The sequence below is a fragment of the Carassius gibelio genome, chromosome A25 (assembly GCF_023724105.1).
Source record: "Carassius gibelio isolate Cgi1373 ecotype wild population from Czech Republic chromosome A25, carGib1.2-hapl.c, whole genome shotgun sequence".
NCBI lineage: Eukaryota > Metazoa > Chordata > Actinopteri > Cypriniformes > Cyprinidae > Carassius > Carassius gibelio.
The window spans coordinates 20,366,689-20,376,200 of NC_068395.1; the positions used below are offsets into that span (position 1 = coordinate 20,366,689).

The following is a 9,512-nucleotide window of genomic DNA, read 5'->3' on the forward strand; positions in this document are numbered from 1 at the left end:
TACTGCACAGATTTACAGTCGTGGCCAAACGTACTGGCAGTGACACAAATTTAGTTTTTTTGTTAAATGTTGTACTAATTAAGCTGTTGAGGCGTTCATTCACATTGTTTCTATGAGTATTGGCCGGAACATAATCTAGAAACAATGTCAATGAAGACCACAACAGCTTAAGCTACGAATTTAGCAAAACCCAAAATGTATATCCCTGCCAAATCTTTTGGCCACGACTGTACTTACCCACAGTGATGAGGAATTTTACAACTGAACACTGTTAATACACCACTCTTATGAGTTTGTAAACAAACAGTTACTGAGTTGCTAAACTAGTTGGATCCATTGTATGTGTGTCCTGAGTATGTGTTATTCTCCAAACTGCAATCACAGTGTCTGATGTGTCGGATGTTGATGGTTTCCTCGGTGATGATGGATGTTGCCATGGTGATGTGGGTAAGTGTGGAGACACGGATGCTCAATTCCCTCATTCTGCAACTCCTCCTGTTTATGGAGACCACGCAGCTTCTGCAACAGCTCGGCAATAAAAGCCTGAACACACACACACAGATTCACTTTAATCTAAATACACACACTTATAGAAATTGTGCTTATTAAGCATGTTTGTGAACTTTTACACAATACAATTTAGGACAACGTACTGTAAAACTTATCTTATCTATAACTTATCTTAATCACTACACAAACTGGTTGGTGAAAAATAATATAGTTATATAGTATTTTTTATGTTTAAAAAAAAAACTAAAAAACTAAATATATGCTGAAAAATCTACAACTTGCAGAAATGATCTTGACTCGTATGTACTGGTTGTTCAGAATTAACTACCTAAAGTTCTTAAATATCTTCTGCAGACTGTTTGTGTATGTGTACCAGTCAGCAGTTTTTGTTTACACAAAGAATGCATTTTTCCATTGCACTGCGCAACTTTTCCATTGTTTTTCTACGCAAACAAGCTAGATAGACATGTTTGCTTATTGTGCACGTGTCTCGTGCCTTTTGCAGCATGGAATGACACAGCATTAGTTTAAGCAAAAACACGTTCTCAATCAAACTGAAAATGGTGAAAACTGTGCCCTGGTATGTCTCAAATGTGAGAACAGATTACATTTTTCAGATGTCAGTGTTCTTTTCTGCTTATTTATGTGTGTGAGGTAAGTGGCACGTTCCTCTCTACTGATTCTCCATGATGTGTCAGCACTTCAACACAAGCTTACACAGAGACACACAATCTTCTGTCATGTACACACACTAATCAAAAGGATGAGAGTGAACATTGTTAAAGCGCCCCAATGAAAGAATGGCTTTGTACTAACTGAGAGAAATGGGGGCATGGGGAAAGGAAGAGAACAAATCATTCATTTATTGTGATCATTGTGTGAAACACGTGGAAAGGAGTGTCAGCCACTGCAGCGCTCCTCCGAGAGAGAGAGAGAGAGAGAGAGAGAGAGAGAGGGGGATTGAGTGGGAGAGAGGGATAAAGTAACAAAAGAATGAGAAAACGAGAGGTCTACAGAGAGAAACGAAGGATGACTAGAAAAAGTTTGAAAAAAGAACTAGAAAAAAAATGTTATGAAATAGAGGTGACGAAAAAGCAAAGGATTTACGAGGGAGGAATTGAAAAAAGTACCTCAGTGCTGCTAGTGCAGGTTTGCAGAAGAACCTGGAAAACAAACGAAAACAAATTCATTCTTGATAGTCATTTTAAATAGCTTAATCCAAATGTCAATCCAAATTCAATTCAATTAACCTAAAAAGTCCATATTACTAATATGATTTACAACTCCGTAAACTAATGTGCACACAATAGAGAACATAAAGCCCTTGAATGGTTCTGTATTGATATTCAGATAAATGAGAGGCTGGGGGAGAGTCCATAAGCAAGTGGGCCTCATTTCTGAGAAAAAGGGGGTCCCAGCAAATACTCAGGTCGAGGGACGTGGTATAAAAGCTTTGACATCCACTCACCCTCACCACATCTAAAAGTAAAATGTCAGGTTGCTGACCTCAAAGACGGTTCTATCTTCTACATGTTATTTTAATGAGAGATACAAAGTTATAAATGAAAAAAAGATCAAACAATCTGGGAAAAAAATTTAATTAGATTTTCCCAGTGCAGTGAGGAAAAAAAAAAGCTTCCGTTTCTTTTCTGCATCTTGTTGTCTAATAAACCTGACATTGTATATTACACATATTGCTGGCTCTTTGACAATAGCTTTTGTTACTCTTTTCTAAGTCACTTTGATTAAAAACATTGGTTTAATGCATAAATGTAAGTGTAAATATGGCAAGACTTAAGTACAGGATTTGAAAAGAGGAGGAATACGGGACCTGTAGTTTGTGTGTTCGCTCTTCATCACTTGGAAGATCCAACAAATCATCAATATTTACTTCCTCTGGCATGTCCTGCAAAATAAACAGAAACAAAACAACACAAATTATCTCAAGTGCCAAAAGAATGAACCATTCTAGAAAAGAAATGTTAAAAACACAGCAGCTATGAGAAATGAAACAATTTTGCAGAAAATACACCATGATAAGCCAATAATATATGTTTATTGCCATTTATTAACTGTAAATGTGTCATTATAAATAACCACACAGTCCAGTGTAAGACACGCAGCTTCCAAATGACAGCGTACAGGACAATATGGCACCACCGCACAGGTGTATTCATGTATGCATTCTAGTTCGTAACACTGCCTGTTATATCTCGTTGTTCCTCAACCTTTCAGCAGCCTACAGTTTCAGTATCTCAAAAAAATATCTTCTCAATATACCATAATCTCAATGGGAAAATTTCTCCCAAAAACTGAGGAGGAAATTAAGATAACAGATCACATAACACAATTCCCGTGAGGCATCGCTGCTGTCTCTTACTGTGGGACAGCGTCTCACACAGACTACACACACAGCTTTTGTTTAGATATTTAAACATCCTGCTTGTCGCTGCTGTTGACGGTTTCTCAGGGGTGCCCATGTAAGGTAGCAATAGAACCAAGTTATTCCCTCAGTCAGTGAGGGAGAGAAAGCAGAACTTCCCCCTGTAACTCCAGAGGCCTGATCCTCCTCACCTTTTATGGGCAGCCAAATTACTTAACATTATCCATCAACTAATATTGTTCTGTCACACATATTAATGTCACAGCATCCAACACACACTTACATTAACAATGGTTGTTGTTTATAAATGTGAGACTTGCAGAACAATGTCTCCCCTCATTGCACTTAAAGGTGCAAATAAAGACTTAAAAAAAAAAGACACGAGTTATCAACCTTTATTTTCGTTGATTGGTGTAAAATGTCTGTATTATGTACTTACAGTATGTACTTTTTCATGCATTCAAGTACCACTCTTATTCTTTAGATACTTATTCTCTCTACAGACATTTTTAAAACAAAGACTGATCCATGCTCATGAACTTTAAAACAAAACAAGATAGCTTCAGTTTGTAAAGTTAACTGTATTCAACTTTTAGAAATGAACACAGTAGTTAACATGAGTTTATTAAAGAGAAAATTACGTGAATATACATATTTGAGCCTGATTTTGAGAGTTATATGTATAAACGTGTGTGGTCAACTTAGAGAAGGAAATGTTGCACATTTCAGCAGTCAAACATTTCCAAATAACGTATGACAGCATTCGTCAACACAACATTTGGAAATGCATCGACAGGACACTATCGCTCATTTCACCAAAAACAAAATTATAATAATCCATAATCAACCTGAAGATTCCAGTGTAAACTCTGCACCTGTGCGGATGCGCGAGGACACTCACCTTGCCCTCGTACAGTTTGTCTAACCCTTCGTCGATCCATCGCTCCACGTCCAACCTTTTCTGAAGCTGTTTGCGGTTGTATTTTACCGTAACGCGTGATTGCCGCTTATTTAAGTTGATCCCGTGCTCTGAAGCGTTGTCTAAATCAGGGGAATGACCGGTATGTATCTCTTCAGCCATGTTACATGCGCCCGTTGCGCCGTGCTTGTCTGAAAATGAGCACTTGGAGGGGCGCGCCGCGCGCGGACAGATTAAGCTGAACGCTGAGTGGCGCGCGCTCAACTTGATTGGAGGAACGACGTAAGATGTTCGTGGATAGAAAAAAGTTTTGTATTAATCCATTCTGCTATTTTAATTGTTATAAGACACATTAAAATGACTTAAGAGACAAAATGTTTATGCAAAACTAAATGGTGTGCTATTAAATCAAACACTGTAAAAGAACAGAGTTGAAAGAATGAAGTGTTTCTCAAATAATTTATTTCTCTCTTTAAAGTAAGAAACACATACAAAATAAATTAACATAAATCATATTTTTTTTTACAAAGAAAAGACAGTGATTGAAAGCAAAAGTACAAAAATGCAAAATAGAAACTTAGGCATAAAACTAGGATTAAATTAATAGGAAACATCTGGCAAAAGAAATAAACATTCATTAGACATAAACCCCATTGAAGAAAATCTGATTCTATGTCATTTAACAGAAGAACCAATGATACATTTCCCCATACCGGTCGAGGAAGAAAACACACTGCTTAATACGCAATACAAAACTAATCTTACCATTTGGTCTGAAGAACAACGTTTAATCATATACCTGACTGTTGCTTGCTTCCTTTCTCTACACAGTTTTATTTATTTATATTTATTCATTTTCCTTATTAAAACACCTGTTGCGGGCAATATCCTGGCAAATAAGCAACGTGATATTCTTATCCTTATGAGAAAAACGTCACAGAGCCCAGAGTTTGACTAGAGAAGACCTAATCATTATGCTCTTAAGTGTAATTTGCCTAATTCTCTTTCAATAGAGGTATTTTCTTACTTAGTTCTCTTTGTATAGAGTTATTTTCACTTCTTTATCTTTGTATAAAGATATCAGTTCTCTGCATATAGAGTTATGCAACCTAAGTCTGTTTCAGCTTTCAGGGCTTGTGTCTGTCTTCATATGGAAACACAGATTCACAAAGCCCAGGACACAACAATGTGCTTATTTCTTTCTTTTGGTTTTTGGTTCACAGAGTCTTCCACCTATACAGATGGCAAAGGTCCATTGCCTTATTCAGTCATTACACCCATTACATTTCATTCATTCAAGCATTCATTCATACTAATTAAAATAAAAGCAAGTGCTACATCCAAATTCGTATCCCTGTATGTGAGTTTGTGTATATGCTCACTTGTCTACATTTGTGTCTGTACCGAGAGTATGAGTGTTCAAGTGTGTGTTGCCTTATCTAAGTCGTCCTCCAGCACTCCACAGGAAGTCCTGTCCAGCAGGCAGCGTGTGAGAAGCCGCCAAAGAGATTCTGCCTTCAGTGTTGCAGGGCTTCATCTGACTGAAGTCTCTGTCATAGGGATAGTGTTGCCTGTCTAAATTATTCACCGTCTCCAAATCATTAAACACAGACTCACACAGCTGCTGTCTGCGCAGTCTATGCCTTCTCCTCCTGATCACCACCAGTCCCACACACACTCCCAAAAACAAGGCCAGCACACCTAACACACATGAGACTGCTACTGCTGAAGATGAGGTCTGACCAACCCGTGGGGCCATCAGCTCCATACTTCCCTGAACAGGAAACTCACAGTTTGGACCCATGAACCCAGGCACACACTGACACACTGGCCCAGAGAAGTGTGTGTAGCACGTTCCTCCGTGGAGGCATGCGTTTGTGAGACAAGCGTCTGCTCGTAGGCTGCAGTTTTTACCGGTGAAACCAAGTGTACAGGTGCAGGTGTAGTCATTAATGCCGTCTTGGCAGGTTCCGGCATTTTGACATGGATAGCGGGCACAGTCGTCGATGTTCGTCTCACAGCGAGAGCCAGTGAAACCAGGGCGACAGCGGCACAGAGCGCTAGCGCCCAGATCCACACACTCACCGCCTACAACCGAAGAAAGAAGAGGTTACATATGAGTAGGTATAGTAGAGAGGAATGAGTGTATGGTTGCGTAAAAATGTTTAGAACTGAAAACACAGTTTAAAGTAAAGTTTAAGCTGCTCTTTTCATAGAATCGATGTGAATGGTGACCACAGCTGTCAAGCAAGACTTTTTTTTCCCCCCTCACATAAAATTACCTTGTATGTCTTTAGAAGTCTTAGTGCATGGGTCATAAGCGCAGCTTTAATTATTTCCTTTTTTTTCTTTTGGAGCTTAAGAGGCTGTGGTTGTCTACCTCTTTCACTGTACGAACACCATGAGCATTCCTTAGAACTTCTCCTTTTGTGTTCCAGGGTTAGTAAATAACAGAATTTTTACCTTAGGGTGAACTACCCCTTTAAGTAAAATTTATTTTGTTGGTGCATTGTGCTCAATCAGCACAGATACTTACCATTGGCACAAGGTTTGTGGCTGCAACGGTCCAGTCTCTTCTCACAGTTGGATCCAGTAAAGGCTGGGGGGCAGCGGCAGACATAACCACCAGTGATTTTTTCCTCACATGTCCCTCCATTAAAGCAGGGGTCATCCGCACAAGTCATTGCAATGATCTCACAGTTCTTCCCATAGAATCCCTGAGGACATGTACAGGAGTAATCGTTCTCCAAATCCTGAAGGGGAAGATAATCTACATATTAGCAAGGTGTAAACATAATTCAGATCTCAAATCATTTTTGATCTTCAAAATCCACTGTGCACATAAAGCATATCTAAGCAGATTTACCTAACCTAAATCATTACACATAAATGGAATTTTTTTTTTACCAAATATATTAAATACAAAATTATTTATTTAATTATAAAAATAATCTTTTTTAAATAAAACGCACAACAATCCCCCTATTATGCAATTTGTAACATTCCTAATATTATTTTGGGAGTCTCCTACATTAGGTTTACATGCAAGGTAAAAAAATGCTTTCGTTTTCTCAGAATATGCATTTAATATCACCATGATTTTCAAATGATTCTCAAACAGTTGGTTCGAAGCAGTTCTGATATTCAGTCTCTCTAAAACCCTCCTTTCTGTGAGCCTAGTCTGCTCTGATTGGTCAGATGGCCCAGTCTGTTGTGATTGGTCTACCGCATACAGTGCCTTCTTGACATGAATAAGCTACAGTGTTTGAGGGAGGGTCAAGTTATTTGCAGTCGGCCAGCAAGGAAACATAGGCAGGCATCATGCAAATATGTTACCCCATGAGGTGTAGCCTCACGGAAGTGGGATTCGAATCGTTAAATTGAAAAATATACATTTGTATGTACAAGTGTCCATATATATAAATCTTTATTGCAGACACAAGTATCTATGTATATGTGTGTGTGTGTGCTGCATTTCAAATAATCGAAATAGATTTTTATATAAATAGTGTTCTTATTACTATCATGTATATGCTTTTAACTCGTGACTGTTTATATGTAAGTAACAGTTTCATTATTATCATGTGAGCATAGACTTACGTTGCAACTGCCACCATTCTTGCAGGGGTTGCAGTCACACTCGTTAATCTCCAGCTCACAGTTTGTGCCCCCATATCCTGGTCGGCAGGTGCAAGTGTAGCTGCCCTGCCCGGTGTTGGTGCAGGTGGCGCCATTAGCACAGGGTTTGTGATTGGTGCAGTAGTTGAGGTCCTGGTTACAGAAGAGGCCTCCCCAGCCCTCCTTACATACACACTGCCATGGCTGCGAGCAGGTCCCATGCAGGCATCCCGGGTAATGCACACACTCGCTGCAGGATGGCCCCTGCCATCCCAGACGACACTTACACTCACCAGGTGACTCGCAGTAACCATGCCGCTCACTGCAGTCTGAAGAGCAGATGGCTGTGGGAGGAGACAGAGAGGGGGTTACACACACCGCACACACACACACCACGCCCCCCTGAAAGGGCAGATGAATGGGAGTGTTAAGTGTTGGAGCCAGCAGCTGGTGAGCTGACAAGAGGTAATGCACTCTTTTGTATTTTGAGCTGTGGCAAGCATGCACACACACACACACACACACACACAGAACGACTCTCTAGTATGTATCTGTTGGGTTTCTTTGTTTGGCTGAACAAAAGAAGTGTAGAGCCTCTAGTGGAGCAGCTCAGCTTCCATCAGACACACATGCACACAAAGATTTGAGAGATAAGGGGATGTATCACTGCTGCTCAGGTTCCAACACACACAAACCACAATCACACATAAACACAGAGTGATCAGGAGAGGGACTGGAAGTGCTTCTTTTCAGAGTCCCAGACATACTACCCCAGAAGGACACACAGGAGGTACTCACGGTCAGAGCAATAGTCTCCCTGCCATCCCTCCTGGCATTCTCTGTTCCCGTTCTCATCGCAGGTGTAGTGTCCCAGTGTGTCGTCACGGGGACGGCAGTAATCCGAACATGCCTCACCGAAGTAAAATTCATCACAGAAAACATGAAAAGAGTAACGGAGTTCGCTCTGATCGCCAAAATGAACATCCTGAGACCAGTCTTCTCCAATCGCCAGTCGCCTTCGTGTTGCTAAACGACTGATCAGGTTGTTCTGATTCTCTGTCGTGGAAAATGAAAGAATTTTAAGCTTGAAGTAGTAATTGAATAAATTACTGGAAAAATGTCTGAATGTCTGTGTCTCACCTGTGTAGTCATGATGCTCTTTGGGAGACTCTGCATTCCATGCCTCAATAATAAGAGAAAATGTCCCCTGGAAAGAAAATGATATTATTCCAGATGTTAAAAACTGCAAATTGTTTTTGCTCAAACAAAAGAAAACATTCTCCATTGTCTTCCACTGACTTTCACTTATGTTTCTTAAGAACTGACCATTCCAGACGGCTGCATGATCTTGTTTATGGTCTTTATGGTTAAGTGTTTAGTTAAAATTGATCAGAATCTGAATAAATAAGCAGTAGCCTAATGCCAACATGGTTGTCTTATTAGTCATTTACTCAGATCAACTTACTAAATGGAGTTGTTAGCTGAACTTCATCTAGTGTGTAATGAACTTTACCGGCCACTTGAAGTGGAAAGGCACCCGGATGGCTGCGCTGTTGGCTACAGAGCTCTGGTCCGCTCGCAGGACATTTGTCTGACCGGTTCCGAAGGTGCACGGAGGTTCAGCGGAGATGACGTCTTCCGAATGTTTGAGACAAATCCTGAAAAAGATGTTGCAGTCTCGCGTCCTCCTGCAGAAGCGGCGTGTCGTGCTGAACGAGAGAACTTTCAATTCAAATACACCCGACGAAGCCACCTGTTCAAGAACAGAGAAACCGTATCTTTTGGAAATAATAAACGATACGCTACACAAGAGACAAATATATATATACATATATACTGTAAACTCACATTAAAGAGAAAATGAAACCATGAGTAAAGTATAAGCCATGAACTTGCTCCTTACCAACTGCAGAAGCGACACAGACAGCAGGCAGTACAGAGACAGATGCGCCATCTCGCTCAGTTAATCCTAAACTTTATTACACTAACACACAGGTATCTTCATCCGTTTCTTCCTCAGCTTCAAGTTGTTTGGAGATGTCAGCTAGATGTCCTGCTACGAAATCTTCCGCAGGTCCATTA

At 40.1% G+C, this 9,512-nt stretch overlaps 2 protein-coding genes across 2 annotated transcripts; both read right to left on the reverse strand.

The window, feature by feature from the left end:
* Positions 1-6: 6 nt before the first annotated feature.
* LOC127946670 (protein phosphatase 1 regulatory subunit 14A-like) lies at positions 7-4,066 on the reverse strand. The gene is made up of 4 exons (XM_052543378.1): positions 3,795-4,066; positions 2,342-2,416; positions 1,641-1,673; positions 7-543 (listed from the first exon to the last, which is right to left on the reverse strand). Exons 1-4 carry the CDS (start codon positions 3,972-3,974, stop codon positions 379-381), a joined length of 453 nt encoding a protein of 150 aa, XP_052399338.1. The 5' UTR covers positions 3,975-4,066; the 3' UTR covers positions 7-378.
* Positions 4,067-4,145: 79 nt separating this feature from the next.
* On the reverse strand, positions 4,146-9,512 carry LOC127946669 (delta-like protein B). The gene is made up of 7 exons (XM_052543377.1): positions 9,334-9,512; positions 8,944-9,183; positions 8,571-8,637; positions 8,229-8,486; positions 7,413-7,774; positions 6,349-6,565; positions 4,146-5,900 (listed from the first exon to the last, which is right to left on the reverse strand). The coding sequence occupies exons 1-7, from the start codon at positions 9,382-9,384 to the stop codon at positions 5,248-5,250; spliced, it is 1,848 nt and encodes a 615-aa protein (XP_052399337.1). The 5' UTR covers positions 9,385-9,512; the 3' UTR covers positions 4,146-5,247.

Coding starts and splice junctions, on each gene's coding strand:
- LOC127946670 (XM_052543378.1), bottom strand. CDS start 3,974: ATGGCTGAAGAGATACATACCGGTCATTCCCCTGATTTAGACAACGCT. Junction 2,417..3,794: donor ACAAACTGTACGAGGGCAAG/GTGAGTGTCCTC, acceptor TTTATTTTGCAG/GACATGCCAGAGGAAGTAAA. Junction 544..1,640: donor CCTGCACTAGCAGCACTGAG/GTACTTTTTTCA, acceptor GTGTGTGTTCAG/GCTTTTATTGCCGAGCTGTT.
- LOC127946669 (XM_052543377.1), bottom strand. CDS start 9,384: ATGGCGCATCTGTCTCTGTACTGCCTGCTGTCTGTGTCGCTTCTGCAG. Junction 8,487..8,570: donor AGAGCATCATGACTACACAG/GTGAGACACAGA, acceptor TTTCCACGACAG/AGAATCAGAACAACCTGATC. Junction 6,566..7,412: donor AGAATGGTGGCAGTTGCAAC/GTAAGTCTATGC, acceptor CTTCCCCTTCAG/GATTTGGAGAACGATTACTC.